At 63.1% G+C, this 14,053-nt stretch overlaps 1 protein-coding gene across 3 annotated transcripts in view; it reads left to right on the forward strand.

Moving 5' to 3' along the window:
* Positions 1 to 14,053, forward strand: part of OSBPL5 (oxysterol binding protein like 5) — a 53,958-nt gene that overhangs the window by 23,643 nt on the left and 16,262 nt on the right. For 2 of the 3 annotated variants that reach the window (XR_005837197.1, XM_040639616.1), the window contains exons 2-5: positions 6,252 to 6,405; positions 8,565 to 8,647; positions 13,684 to 13,764; positions 14,043 to 14,053. The exon at positions 14,043 to 14,053 is cut by the window's right edge and continues 100 nt beyond it. Coding sequence is in view for 2 of the 3 variants with exons in the window: in XM_040639616.1 (XP_040495550.1) it covers positions 6,273 to 6,405; positions 8,565 to 8,647; positions 13,684 to 13,764; positions 14,043 to 14,053 (308 nt within the window). In the remaining variant the exon portion in view is untranslated. Of the gene's footprint in view, positions 1 to 6,251; positions 6,406 to 8,564; positions 8,648 to 13,683; positions 13,765 to 14,042 lie in introns of those variants that run through there. The other variant, XM_040639618.1, reaches the window with a different exon arrangement.

A 14,053-nucleotide genomic window follows, 5' to 3' on the forward strand; every position in this document is an offset into this window, starting at 1 on the left:
CCCCCCCCCCCCCGCCCCCGACCATGGGCGCCCTGCCTCCTGCAGTCCCAGCCTCGGGGACAGTGAGGCGCACGTGAGCTTTGGCTCACGGCAGCCCGTGGCCCAGTTTGTCCAACTTTCTCATCAGAGCTGCCCGCCCACACTCCGGGCTCCAGCCCTGCAGTGAGGGAAGATGAGTAGGGCTGCAGACGGCGTTGTGCCCGGCATCGGCCACGTTTCTCCCTGTGGCAGCCGCCTAACTGCCTGTCCATCCGTGCGGCCAGCAGGGCAGCGGTGACCTGGGGGGGCGAGGATTCTAGACAGAGGACAGGCCCCCAGACAGGCGGTGAGCATCTCTCCTAGAAGGGGACGTGACGTCACTCTGGGGCCCAGACCCACCTCCCTGCTTCAGCAGTGGACACGGAGAATGAACCAGGGACCCCCGCAGACCTGGGTCTCCTAGCTGGGCTCCTGATGCCCCCTCTCCCGGCCACCTTCCCCACCACACCCCTGCCCCAGAGAGCAGTACCGCCAGGCTGCCATCCGCATCTGAAAATCAGTCCCCTTTCCGTCAGGACAGAGGGCAGGGTCAGGGAGAGACATGGTGGGGTCAGGCCTGTGGGGGACCACGTGGAGTCCCACCAGGGGACTGGGGCTCCCCAGAACTGGGTGGGAACCGTGCAAGTGGGCGGTGCCCGGGCTGGCTGACCAGGGCACTCGGCATGCAGTTGGCCAGGTGTCGGTCAGGAGGCCAGGTGGGCGGGTGCCAGGGCCTGGCCCTATCCCCCAGCCACATGACCCAGCTGAGTCAGCCTGAGAACGCCCAGGCCAGCAAGCCACTTCCTGCCCTCTTCCCAGGGCTCAGCCACACTCCATGGCCCTATCTGGGAAGTATCTCTCCGGGGGAGGGCCCCCTTCTGTCACCACCCTCCCCCAGCCTGGCCCCTTCCCCTCCTTTCTGGCCCTGGGCTCGGCTCTCCAGAGTACAGACGGGACTCGGCTTGAAGCGGCACCACCAGAAAGGGCCTGGGAACGGTTCAGGCTACAGGGCCCTACAGTAGCCGTTTTCCCTCTGGGGGCCTTGGTTTCTGCGTCTTTAAAACAAGATGATGAGGTCCGCTCCCCCGCCCCCCGCCTCTTCCGTGCCATAAGCATCACATCCGGTGGGATGACACGTATGAAGGAGCCCAGGGGCGCCTTGAGGGTCATCGCACCACGGATGGACTGGAGACACCCCAGCTCCAGAGCCCCTTAGGGCCCAAACACCAGTCCAGACACGTCGGGGATGGGTGTTCGGGTGACCCCGAGGGACCGGCTCCCATGCCCGGAAATGCATGCCAGCATGCTCTGAAGAGGCTGCCGCTCCCGTGGGGGTGCTCACGTTGCCTAGTTTGAGCCCAAGTGGTCGGTGCCGCCTGGGGGCAGCAGCCCAGCACGCTTCTGGAAACTTCTGCTGGCGTCTGCTCTCAGGAAGGGCCGTCGTTGCTGGGCTCGACCATGTGGAGGCATCCATGGGGGGCTTTGGAGCAGGGTCCTCATGGTCATGAGCCTTGGGGCCTGCTGACCTGTCCACCGGCCGTGAGGCTGGAGAACCGAATGGCCGGCCTTATGTCGCTTCATCCCTGGGCTTCTCTGATCTCGGAGCGTTTTCCCCACAGCCTTCGACAAGCCCCTGGACTCACACAAAAGTGCAGGCACAGCCCCGTGAGTGGCGGTGGCCAGACCGCAGGCGCCTGCTTCTCCTGACCCCACCAGTGATGGAGAGGAAACCTCCATTTACAAACAGCGGCTTGGGGGCCACGTGGCTAGTGGAGGCCCGGAGCCAGCAGAGACTGGACACTTCTCCCCAGCTCTGCGTGGTGTCCAGACCTCTGTGCAGTGGGGGGAGGAATGTGGTCAGAATCGTGCCCCCACTTGTGCGCCTGCAGGGGGCATGGGAAGCGAGTCCATTCTGTTGGATTCTGCCAGATTTCTTCTCCGCCTCAGCCTTTCCCAGTGAGAGCTGAGGCTTGGCGAGTTTTGGCCCAGATAACCAGGCCGTGCGTCCCGCCTGTGGAGCCTGATAAGGCACCAGTGCCCTTTCTTTATAAGGATCCCATTATTTGGCCCGAAGGTGGGCGTCTGGGTGGTGGTGGAGGGGATGGTGCTCAGAGGCAGGAAACTGCCCAGGAGGCAGCTTGCAGTGGGGGGCAGGGCACTGTGCCGGCTCCTGGGGCGGGGGGGTGGGCTCCGTGCCCACTCCCCAGGCCCTGCGGTCGGCCAGTCGGCCTTGGCTCAGCATCAGAGAGCCTGTCACCTGGCAGGTGCCCAAACAAGTGTTTGAACTCAGGGATGCGGGGCTGGCCCAGGCCGGGGCAGAGTCTGACCTGTACCTGCCTGCTCTGGGCTGGCCCCACGGGGGACCCATGGCCCACAGATGGCGGGGCCTCTCATGCCCCAGGTGGGAGACCAGAGAGAGCGCCCCTGAGCTCGGGGCAGCTGCAGCCCAGGGCTGGGGAGCCTCCCAGCAGGCGGTGAGGGACAGCTGCCCACTGTGGGTGCAGCCCCAGGTGGAGGCGGCTCAGCGGGGGTCTGTTTCCTCATCTCTCCTTTCTTCCGCCCTCTCTCCCTCCCCTCGGGCTCCGGGGGGGTGGGGTGGGGAGGCTGCCCTGCCAGGGCCTGTGAGTCTTCAGCTTTCATGGTGAAGAGGTGCACCTGCCCAGCATGGGGTTGATGGCCCTCCTGGCTGGCAGCCTGGCAGCCTCCCCCACCCCCGCTCCTGCCAGCGTCCAGAGCACAGGGCTCGGTCCTCGGCTGCACCGGGCTCTCCAGTGCTCACACCACACCTGGCTTGGCGGCCAGGCGGGAACAGGAACCTCTCTGGGGCTGTGTGGGAAAGCCGCCCCAAACCAACCCTGGCCACCTCTCTGAGGACCCGCCCCTGACCTGCAGAAAAGGAGGAACGAGGCCCAGGGGCATTTGTTATGTGGATTTCGTCCACCCCAGGGACCTCCAGGGTCCCCAAGCCCTGAGCCACGCTGCGCGCCCCTGCTCCGGGCATGCATTGGATAGACAGTGACCAGGACAGACAGACTCTACCCCCTCTCCTAGAGTGTGTGTCCTATGGGGAAAGAGAGTTAGTGAGAAAGGATCACCAGGGAGAAGGTTCTGGAACTCCAGTGCTATGTGGAGAATTTGCCTGTGTGAGGTTTAAGAGGGGCCAACCCTCTGGGAAGTGACATTTAAGCTGAGTGTGGGAAGGACCCCCCCAGGCGGAGATGTGGGCGAGGGCATTCCAGGGAGGACGTTCCAGGGCAGAGGCCCTCGGGCTCGGGCTCTGCATTTTCCAGGGACAGAAAGGGGCCCGTGTAGCTGTGAGAGTGAGTGGGTGGAGGGGCGGGGTCATGGAGGGGCTGGAGGACAGGGTCGAGGAGGGGACTGAGTCTGGACCGTGTTCAGCCACTGGGGAGACGTGACCTGGATTTACTTTTGCTGTGGACAAAATGACATCCGCTCCCCAGCACCTCGCCCCGGCCTCGACCACAGCAGAGAGAAAGCGCCCAGTGTCCACAGCAGCCGGGGTGGGCGGTGGGAAGACCAAGGGAGATATGAATTCAGCAGAGCCGTGTTAGACCCTGGAGCCCTACTGAGTGAGAGTGCTGCCCTCCCTGTCTGAGCAGGTCGGAGGCGGCTTGTGGGGGCCCAAGCAGTGGTGTGGGGCGTCAGGACGGAGGGGATGTCCGCTGGTGCACACCTACGCTGCATTCGGACCGGAGGGTGTCCGTGCCGGCAGTTGAGTCATTTGAATGTCACCTCTGATGGGTCTGATCGTTGGGCTGGTAGAGAGCAAGTGGGGAGGGAAGGAGGGATATCAGGCTCCTCAGCTGACTGGCTAGAAAGGTCATGGAGGAGGGAGGGAGGGAGGGGGGGGAGATGAGAGGTTGGGCAGACAGATGGTGGATAGACGGATAGATAGGCAAATGGGCAGATGGATGGCTGGATGGATAAGTGATTGGATGTTTGGATGGATGGATGGATGTTTGGATGGATGGATGGATGGATGGATGGTGTATGGATGGATGGATATAGGTGGATGGATGGATGGATGGATGGATGGATGGATGGATGTTTGGATGGATGGATGGATGGATGGTGTATGGATGGATGGATGGTGTATGGATGGATATAGGTGGATGGATGGATGGGTGGATGGATGGATGGATGGTGTATGGGCAAGTGAATGGATGGATAGATAGATGAGTGGATGATGGGGACGTTGGGTAGATGGATAGATAGGTAAGTGGGAGAATGGAAGGATAGGTAGGTGGATGGTGGGGAGGGAGGGAGGAGGGAGGGTGGTGTAGATGGGTAGGTGTCTGGGTGGATGAATAGATAGGTGGAGGGGAGGATGGGAGGGAGGAGAGAAGATGGTGTGGACGGGTGGATGGATGGGAGGGAGGGAGGGAGGGAGGGAGGGAGGGAGGGAGGTTGTAGTACATGGGTGGATGGAGGAGCTCACAGACTCGGGTCCCGCTGGCCGTTAGCAGTACGGGGAAAAGGCACTCGATAGGGTCTGAGAAGGCAGCCAGGATCCTCGTACTCTCTCCACTCTGCCCTGGGTGGGGCCGGGGCACTTGGGCCCGCTGGGGAGCTGAGCCAGCGCTGTGAGCTGGTCCCAGGCAATGCGGGCAAGACTTAACTCCTAGGAGAGGCGAGGCTGCAGGTGAGGGAGGCCTACCTGTGCCATCAGGCCTCATCGCTCTCCTGGAGGCCCTTCCAGGCCCTGCCTGACTCACCAGGCAGGCTGCAGGTGTCCGCTGACAGCACAGCTGGGCCGCCCAGACGCCCGCCCTGCTGGCCTAGCAGCGGGTTTGCTGGAAGCCAAGCCGAGGCTGTGGGAGTGCCGGCGGGAGCCGGGTTCTGCAGTCAGTCCCAGGTGGCTCCCGCATGGGCATTGCCGGTTAGTAGCTGTGTGACCTTGGGCCAAAATGCCAACCTCTCCGAAACCAGTTTCCCCATCTGTAAAACCACGAAGGTAACAAGTTTAGCCAGGTGACAAGGTTAGGAAGGGAGGGTCTGGAGGGACTGGGAGCCCCTCACTCTGACCCCAGGCAGGAGACGCAAAGGAGGGTCTGGGGCTGCCACAAATGCCCCTGAAGCCCTGCCCAGTCCACCTTCCCACCCTGTTACAGCCTGAAAGTCTCCGTGTGTTCCAGCCCTGCCCTGAAGGCCCAGGGCCTTGGGAGGAAATGGGGCTTTTGTCCTGGGCTTGGCAGGAAGCCATGGGCCCACCCAGGGAGGCGGCCCTCAGCCCCAGACCTGGAGGAGAGCCGGCTCAGTGGGCCTCTCCGGAGCAGGTCGTCAGGGAGTGGGCAGAACACAGGAGTAGGAGCGGGGGGGCCCCTCTCCGCCACCAGCCCCGCAGGCCGTGACCACAAGGCAAGGCCTTCAGCTCCCCGAGCAGCAATTTCCTCATCTTTAAAATGGGCCAACAGCGCTGGGGACTTACCGTCACCGGTCACCTGCTTGCACATCGGGCTGGGAGGGGGCAGGGGGATCAGGAGGAGGCCCAGGCCCGCTCAGGAGTGGTGGGCTGGGCGGCCCTGGGGCTGTTTCGGGCTGGGCCTGGGGCGGGAAGAAAGCTCATTCAGGAAGGCCCGGGGCTTGGGCAGAGTGTGAATCAGGCACACCTGTGCTGTCTCTCTGAGTGAAGTTGTCAGGGCACCAGCAGCAGAGACCCCCGAGGAGGAGCCGAAGCAGAGGGAGGCAGACCGAGGGAGTGCGGGGGGTGGGGGGCTATCTCACGGCAGTGGCCTCAGGCGGGATGGGCGGGCCAGCTCCCCCTGGTGCTCTGGGCCTCCCGTCCCCTCTCTCGGGGCAGCCCTCGCCCCCCGGGCCGGGGTCCTACAGAGCCAATTTAGTGCTGGGCCTGGGGGCAGGGTGCTCCCACACCTGTGATGGGCCACGCTTTGGCAGGGCTGGTCTCAGCCTGGCTTGCGACACGGGCTGGTTCCCCGTCCTCCCTCGGGGGCCCTGGAAAGCCTGGGAGTGGTCTTCCTGGGCTGACCACCCCCTGCTGACCCGCAGCACCCCTGCCCAGGCCCTCCTCGTCTGTCTCTGAGACCTCCCAAGTGAGGGCCTGACTATAAGACGGGGTGACCCCTGCCACTGACCCCAGACCCCGGAAGTGCCTCTGCTCCCCTTGCCAGGGTGGGTGGGAGGATGCCCGCCAGCCCCTGGGGCCGCCCCTGCTCTCTGCGTGAGGTGTGACTTCATCTCTTCCTTCCTTCCAGAAGCCTCCCAGCACCCAGGCCATGAAGGAGGAGGCCTTTCTCCGCCGCCGCTTCTCGCTGTGTCCGCCCTCTTCCACCCCCCAGAAAGTCGACCCCCGGAAACTCAGCCGGAACCTGCTCTTCGGAGAAAATGAGCTCTGCCCCCTCAGCCCAGGTCAGCGCCGGCTCAGGTCCTCCCGGCTTCGTGGCCCAGCTCTGTGACCTGAGGCAGGTCTCTTCCCCTCTCTGTGCCCTCTGGCTAGGGCGGGCGACAGCCTTGCTCGGCTAACCGCCGCCCAGGTCCTAGTGCTGGGTAGTATGAACAAAGGGCCAGCAGGGCGCCAAAGCCGTTTTGGTGGTGGAGGTCGGCAGGGGACTCCCTTGCCCAGGCTCTGGGGGCAGCTCGTCTTTGGAGAGACAGTGTCGTGGGGCGGTCCCCAACCTAGCCTCCTGGGACAGGCAGCCTGAGTGCCGGCCCCAGTTCTGCCGGCTGGGTGACCCTGGGCCAGCGACAGGACCTCTCGGGGCTCAGTTTCCTCATCTGTAAAATGGGGATATCAGTACCTCCTCTTAGCTGCAAGGGAGTCCCAGGCTCTGAGAGGGAGCAGTCCCGACTGGGGCTGTCATGCCACTGGTGGTTAAAGCACTGAGCCCACGGGGCACAAGGTCACCTGCACCTGCTGGTGCTCCCTGCCCCGTCACCCAGTTCCTCACGGCCCGCCCAACAGAGTCTAAGCCAAGTGCTCTCCGCGTGTCTGAGACTGCTGCTCCCAGAGAGGCCTGCCTTTCCTCCCGTCCTGGGAAACCTCACCTCCACCTGCCCGCCTGCCCCTCACCCGCTGCCTGTCTTGGGAGGGAGGAGAGAGATGCCTGAGCCCTTCCCAGCTGCAGTGTCCGTCCTGCCCCTGGAGAGCCGGGAGAACCTCCCACCCAGAATCTCACAAGCAGATATGGAAACAGGCCGCATGACATGTTCCTTGTCAGGTGACACAGGCCAGGGGCATGGGATGCCTGGGGAAGTATATCCGACCTCTGTTCTCTGCTGCCGTGTCCTCTCAGGAGCAGGGGGAGGGAAAGGACAGGTCCCAGCTGGTGGCCGGTCTCAGGGTCTTTGGTCCCCAGAGTGGCCGGCCCACGCAGTGCAGGACCCAGCAGGCAGCGACCTTCTCCAGGTGGTGAGGAGGTGGGTGTGGACAGAGGAGACGAGCCAGTGCCTGCCTCCTGACTGCCACTGAGATGGAGCCACTCCTGTGGGGGCTCCAAGGGCCCCCGTCCTCCCAGGCCAGCAGGCAGCGCCCACATGGAGGTGACAGTGCAGGACAAGCCCCCCAAGACAGCCCTTGAGTCAGGGGGGCCTGGAGGGAAGGGCACCCTGGAAGTGCAGAAACCGCCAGCTCACCGCATGCCCGGGCATTGGGTCGGGGTGCAGGGTGCTTTCTGGATGCAGAAATGGAGGCAGTAAGGGAGACTCCTGGCTGGGGCAGGGAGGCCGTGGCACCTGGAGTGGCCGCTGTTCTGGGCCCTTTCCTGCTCCAGGGGAACCTAGGCCCCCAAGGACAGAACCATTTCCTCAGGCTGCCACGCTGGCCTCTCCACAGAGCACGGCGCTCCATCCCCAGCCCCCCAGCCCTTTCCCAGGGCCCCAGGAAGTGGGTGTGCAGAGCCCCCACCGGGGCTCGTTCTGTGGGCGCCTGTCCTCACCACCCCACCCGGATGGTTCTCCCCCAGCACGGGGACCCAGCAGTAAGCTGGAGGGCATAGCTGTCGCCCCTCCTCTGAGCCCACCCCTCATCTTCCTGCCTGTAAACCCTGCTTTGGAAACCCTTTTCAAAATCGATGGAGCTAGGGAAGGATGACTGTTTCCCCCGGATTGAATGCAGACACCTTGAGCTTCCCTCCCTCTTCCTCAGCCAAGCTGGAAATGGACACCTGCCAAATTGGGGGACAGGGACCGTGTCCGGCCACCTCCCTCCAAGAGCCCAGTTGCCAGAGCATCAGGGCGAGAGGGGAGGCCAGGCGTGGTCCGGGCACCTTGAACCCACCATGTGCCTCGGAACCCAGACACCGCATTCTTCCTCGGAAAGCTGGGGGGGCTGGATGTGCGGCACCAGCACCCCGGGTGCCTGGGCTCCTCCTGCAGATCGTGGGAGCTGGGCCTCCACTCCCGGGCCCCACCCCGCAGGGACCCTGGCTGGTGGTGTTCGATCTCTCTGCTGGCTTCCTACCCTGCCTAGGCAGCCCGTGCCCACCCCTCACCGGCCGCACTCAGGGCGCCCAGCCGGAGGGGCTGGCCCACGCCACGCCCTGGTCCTCACTCCAGCCACTCTCTTTCAGGGAAGGACATGGAGCCCAATGGCCCATCGCTGCTGAGGGATGAAGGGCCCCCGACCCTAGGCTCTGCCACAAAGGGGCCACCGGTAAGAGTCTGGCCATGGGAGGACTGAGAGACAGGGAGTCTGCCCAGGGAACAATAGAAAGTAGCTTGGGGGGGGGTGGCGTGGGAGCAGGGACACCGGGCCCAGCCTGCCACCCCCAGCCTATGTGAGCCAGAAGAGGCAGCTGTGAACCCCACATCTGGAGGCTGGGACGAGGGATGGAGTCAGAAACAAAGCTTGTTAGCTGGCTTGTTGGAGCCCCCTTCTTGGCATAACTCAGGCCGGGGAGGCTGGGGACTGGACAAGGGCCGTGGGCTGCTAGGCGGCATTCGGGGATAGAAAACACCGTAAGAGGGAGGCCTCCGAGCCCTTCCATTGTAGGGAAACCACTGAGGGATGAGCCTTCCCTCCCTCTGCCTTTGCCTTGCTGTTCCCTCCACAAGGTACGCCCCTCTGCTGGGGTGGGGGGGAGTTCTGGAAACGCACGCACACCCCCACCCCCACCCCCACCCCCTCCCCACCAGCCTCATGCTTCCCAGGCCAGCCCCTCTTGGCTCGGGCCTGGCTGTGCCCCTCCAGGCAGCACCTGGGTCCAGGAAGGGCGCTGAGGCCCCGGGCACTGCACGTGGGGTTTTAGGCACACCCTTCTGTCCCCAAGAGGGTCTCAGGCCGGGGCAGCCGGGGCCCCAGACACTGACAGAGGTTGGTGGCTCTGGGTTCTGGTGATGGGGCTGGGGAGCAGTGCAGACAGACCCCAGGTTTGCCCCCCGTCCAGCCACCTGCGGCGCCCCGGGTGACCTCGAGTGACTGCCTCACTCTTCTGGGACCTCATGTCCCCGTCCATCAAACGAGGGCTTGCTGTGGCTCTCGTGGTCTGTCCCTGTGTCTGCCCGGGCGAAGAGGAAACCAGAGTGGGGGGTCCGCCCCGCTGCGGAGCCTGCCGTTCCCTTCTCCCTTCCTGGGCCCCAGGGCTGCCAGCTGCTGGTCGGGCAGTCGGAGCACGTGCATTTACGTACTTATTTTTATTCAATTGAATTCATTTTCATCTTTCACTGCAGTAAAATATACATGCCCCAGATTTACCGACCTATCCAAGTCTCAGCCCACAGCTCAGGGGCACGAAGTACATTCACGGTGTTGTGCAGCCTTCCCCATCCGTAACCAGAACGTTTCATCTTCCCAAATGAAACTCCGTCCCCTGAGACACTGACCCCCATCCCTCCCCCGGTGCCCACCGTCCACTCTCTGTCCCCCTGAGACACTGACCCCCATCCCTCCCCCAGCACCCACCGTCCACTCTCCATCCCCCTGAGACACTGACCCCCGTCCCTCCCCTGGCCCCGGCGCCGGCCGTCCACTCTCTATCCCTGTGAATCTGGAGACTCTAGGGACCTCATGTGGATTAATCCTGCAGGATTTGTCCCTTTGTGTCTGGCCTGTTTCGCTCAGCATCACGTCCCCAGGTCCATCCACGCTGTGGCCGGTGTCAGCGTGTCCCGCCCTAAAAGACTGAGGAGTATTCGTTGCATGGACGGACCACGTTTGTTAATCTATCTGTCAGTTGGCACTGGGGTTATTTAGTTTTTCAAGGTACAAGCTTATGGCATAACAACACTGAAAACATCGTTGTGTCCTTCTGCGACCCGATAAAACATACACACACTGTCAGAGACAACGTGACTTGGTTCAAACTTCAGATGCCGGTAATTAGGTCTGGGTGGCACCCGAGCCGCACTCGGGCCGTGGGTGCGGGGGTGGGGGGTGCTCCCGAGAGCGCGGCCTCCTGCCCTCCTGGCGCATTCATCCTGGGGGGTAAGACAGCGCCAGACAGCACGAGTTCAGCCTGCCACACGTCAGTGCCTGGGGGGCGGTGGAGAAAGCTCCATGCACCCCCGATTCCTCAGGGCGACTTGGGGCTGCCTAGGGAGACGCAGCTTGGGAAAAGACACCAGCTAATGGAGATGGTGTGTTTTTTGTGCGGTGAAATGCAAATACCCTGAAACCAGCCATTGTATGTGCCCGGTTCAGGGGCATTCAGTGCGTTTGCCGTGCAAGCACACCTCCATCTAGTTCCCGAACATTCCCGTCCTCCGGCCAGAAACCCCACCGAGCCCTCCCCGCGCCCCCTTACCAGCCCCGCAGCTCTGACTCCCCCTCCTGTGTCCGTGGATTTGCTCGCTCTGCATGTTTCGTGGCGAAGGAATCATGCAGCGTGTGAGCTCCCTCCGCGGGCGTGATCTGAGCTTCACCCAAGTCGTGGCGTGTAGCCGAGCCCCGCTGCTGTTTGGGCCGAGTCCTATTCCGGGTGTGGACGGCACATGCCTGGCTGGTCCGTTCATCCGCTGGTAGGCATCTGGGCTATCTTCATTCTTCAGCTCCTGGGACCATGTTGGAGCCCCGAAGAGCGGGATTGCGGCCGGGTGGTCGCTCCGGAGTCCCGGGGACGTCTCAGGATTCTGTATTTAACTTTCTGAGGAACTGCCAGACCCTCCTCCACAGCATCTGCACTGTTTTATGACCCCACCGGCAATGAGAGAGGGCTCCCCTTCCTCACACCCACACCACACGTGGGTCTTCCGGGTTTTTGCTTGATCGCTGTTGTCATGGTCCCCATGGGTATGCAGTGGTGTCTCTCTGTGGTTCTGATTTGCGTGTCCCTAATGACTGACCATCTGTGCGTGTGCTTCTTGACCATTGTAGGACTCCTTTGGAGAAAAGTCTGTTCAGGTCTTCTGCCTGTCTTTAAATCGCATTGTCTTTGTTGTTGGGTTGTAAGAGCTCTTTGTATATGCTAGACCCCAGACCTTGTCAGATGTGCGATTGCAAATGCAGCTCCTGTTCTGTAGGTCGTTCTAAGCGGTTTCTTGAAGTCGCTTTCATAGGCTGCGCGTTTGTGGTCAGACTCTGGAGGTCCGAGCTCTGAGCCGTGTTACCGTGCCGTGTTACCGTGCCGAGTTACCTGCCGTGTTACCGTGCCGTGTTACCTGCCGTGTTACCTGCCATGTTACCGTGCCGTGTTACCTGCCGTGTTACCGTGCCGTGTTACCTGCCGTGTTACCTGCCATGTTACTGTGCCGTGTTACCTGCCGTGTTACCGTGCCGTGTTACCGTGCTGGGCCTTGATGTGCAGCAGTGAGCAGGAGAGCACAGAAGGCCCAGGGGGCCTGGGCAGGGTCCCGGGGTGGCCCTGAGGACAGAGGAGCCGGCGGGCAGGGCTGCAGTGACCGGAGCCCAAGTGGCTTTGCGGGGATGCAGGGCACCGAGGCTCCATCCCGCCCCCAGGCCCCGAGCCTGTGTCTCTTCCTCTGTTGCCTAAATCAAGCACAGCTGCATTCGGCTGCACCTGGAGGAGAGCTGGGCGGCTGGTTCACTCATTCATTCATTCATTCATTCATTCATTCAAGATGCTTACCAAGCTCCCCACTGCCATGCCCGGGGTGTGCTGGGACGTCAGGGCCCCTGGCGGGAGTTGCAGACGACAAACAGGACCGTCTGCGTGGCTGTCATCGCAAGAGGTGCCGGGCCGGCCAAGGGCAGGTGTGCGTCCACAGGGTCTGAGGCCGGCAGGAGGGGCACAGCCGTCTTCCTCCTGGGGAGTGGCTGGTGGGCCTTGAGGAGGGAGCAGGGGCTTCCCGGCAACAGGGAAGAGCTTTCCAGGCTGGGGGCACAGCCTGTGTGCAGGGGGCTGGGGCGCCGGGCATGAGAGGCCCAGCTCCCCAGGAGGACCCCTGGGAGCACCTTAGTGGGTCAGCTCCGGCCCCGAGACCTGCCGCCGGCCAGCGTCCGGCAGTGCAGGACCCAGCAGGCTTCATCTTGAACACTGCTTCTAGAGCAGAGTCCCTGCCGCACCCGTGTCCCTCCTGTGATCAACCCCAGTTCGGCCCCTCGTGAGCTGTGTGACCCCGGGCAGGTTCTGAGCCTCTCCGTGCCACAGTTTCCTCATCTGCAGGACGTGGAGAATGAGAACGAGCCCGGCTCTCGCAGCTGTGGGATTCGTGGGGGCCCCGCCTGTCCTTTCCACCCCCAGTGCCTGACACTGTGCCTGGCACACGGCGCGACCGGCCTGCTGGATGATGCAAGCCCCAGCCCTGCCGCTTCCTGGCTCGCAGGGAGTTGCTTGCCCTCTCCAGGCCTCAGTTTCCCAGTCAGTCAAACAGGACAGTGACTGGGCCCATGCCTCCAGCAGGCCAGGGGGCTCAGGGCCACCGGGTCTCTCTCCCTTGTCTGGTGGCTCAGGGCAGCGATGGCGAGAACACCCAGGCACTCGGCCCAGAGAGCAGAGCAGGGCAGGCCGACTCTTTCTGGAAGGGACCGGGAGTGAGTCTCTGAGGCTTCGTGGTCACCATGGCTCTGTCTCAAGTACTCGTGCTGCCGTCACAGAAAAAGCAGCCACGAATCATATGATTTTTACGTCTCACAAAATATTATTCTTTTGACTTTTTTTTCAACCACTTAAAAATGTGAAACTATTCCGAGTTCACAGGCTGTGCAGAAACAGGCAGAGGGCAGGATTTGGGCCATGTTCTGCCCTGCCCTGCCTCTAGCCCTTAGTCCTAGCTTCCTCTCCTGACTACCCTCACCATCCCCGGGCCTCGTCTCCCCATCTGTTAAAGGACCACGGCCCCTTCTAGCCCCAGACCCCTGATTGCTGCTCACGGCCCATGGAGCGCGTCCAGCGGGCCTGGGGGGCCAAGCCTCCTCCTCGGTGCACCTGCCTCCCCGCTGCCGTGGGCAGGCTCCGGAGGGTGCCCGGGCCTACGCTCAGCAGCTCCCAGGGTACCGGGGATGGGAGTCCGCACCGCACATGTGGCCCCCCGCCCAGAGGCTGGGCACAGGGCGATGGCTGGGTGGACGCTTCGGGGCACCTCTGAGCTCCCGCCCACATGCTGTCCTTGGCTACCCCGAGCCCTCCATCTCTGTACCCCCAACTCCCGGCTTTGCTGGTGAGCCGAACAGAGGGTGTCGCGCCGTGAGGGACAGGAGCACCTTTCTCGGACCTCAGGCCCACCTGGCCGCCCCCCAGCCCTCTGCAGCCCCAGACCGCATGCTGATGCCTGTTCTGCACCCCCCCCCCACAGGCAGAGTACAGACTGTACAATGGGTCTGACAAGGAATGTGTGTCCCCAACAGCCAAGGTCACCAGGAAGGAAGCTCTCAAGGTGGGCACGGGCCCAAAAAGGGGACACAAGTTTGTCATGTGCTGGGGGAATGGGCCAGTGAGGTCACCATGCCCCCGCCTGCCAAAGGGAGGGGGCAGACCACGTCCTGGCCACCTCCCAGGCCCCCCCAATTCCTCTCCTCTCCTCTCCTCTCCCTGCCCCTGTCCTCACCCCCCTCCCGGGCCGGACCATGGGGGCGCTGGCGGGTGGGAGGAGCTGAGGCGGGGGCCAGCCAGGGCCTTGTCCCTTGACCCGCCCGCTGGGTGCCCGGGGTCCAGGCCCAGAAGGA

The sequence above is a fragment of the Ursus maritimus genome, unplaced genomic scaffold (genome assembly GCF_017311325.1).
Source record: "Ursus maritimus isolate PB19 unplaced genomic scaffold, ASM1731132v1 scaffold_23, whole genome shotgun sequence".
Classification (NCBI taxonomy): domain Eukaryota; kingdom Metazoa; phylum Chordata; class Mammalia; order Carnivora; family Ursidae; genus Ursus; species Ursus maritimus.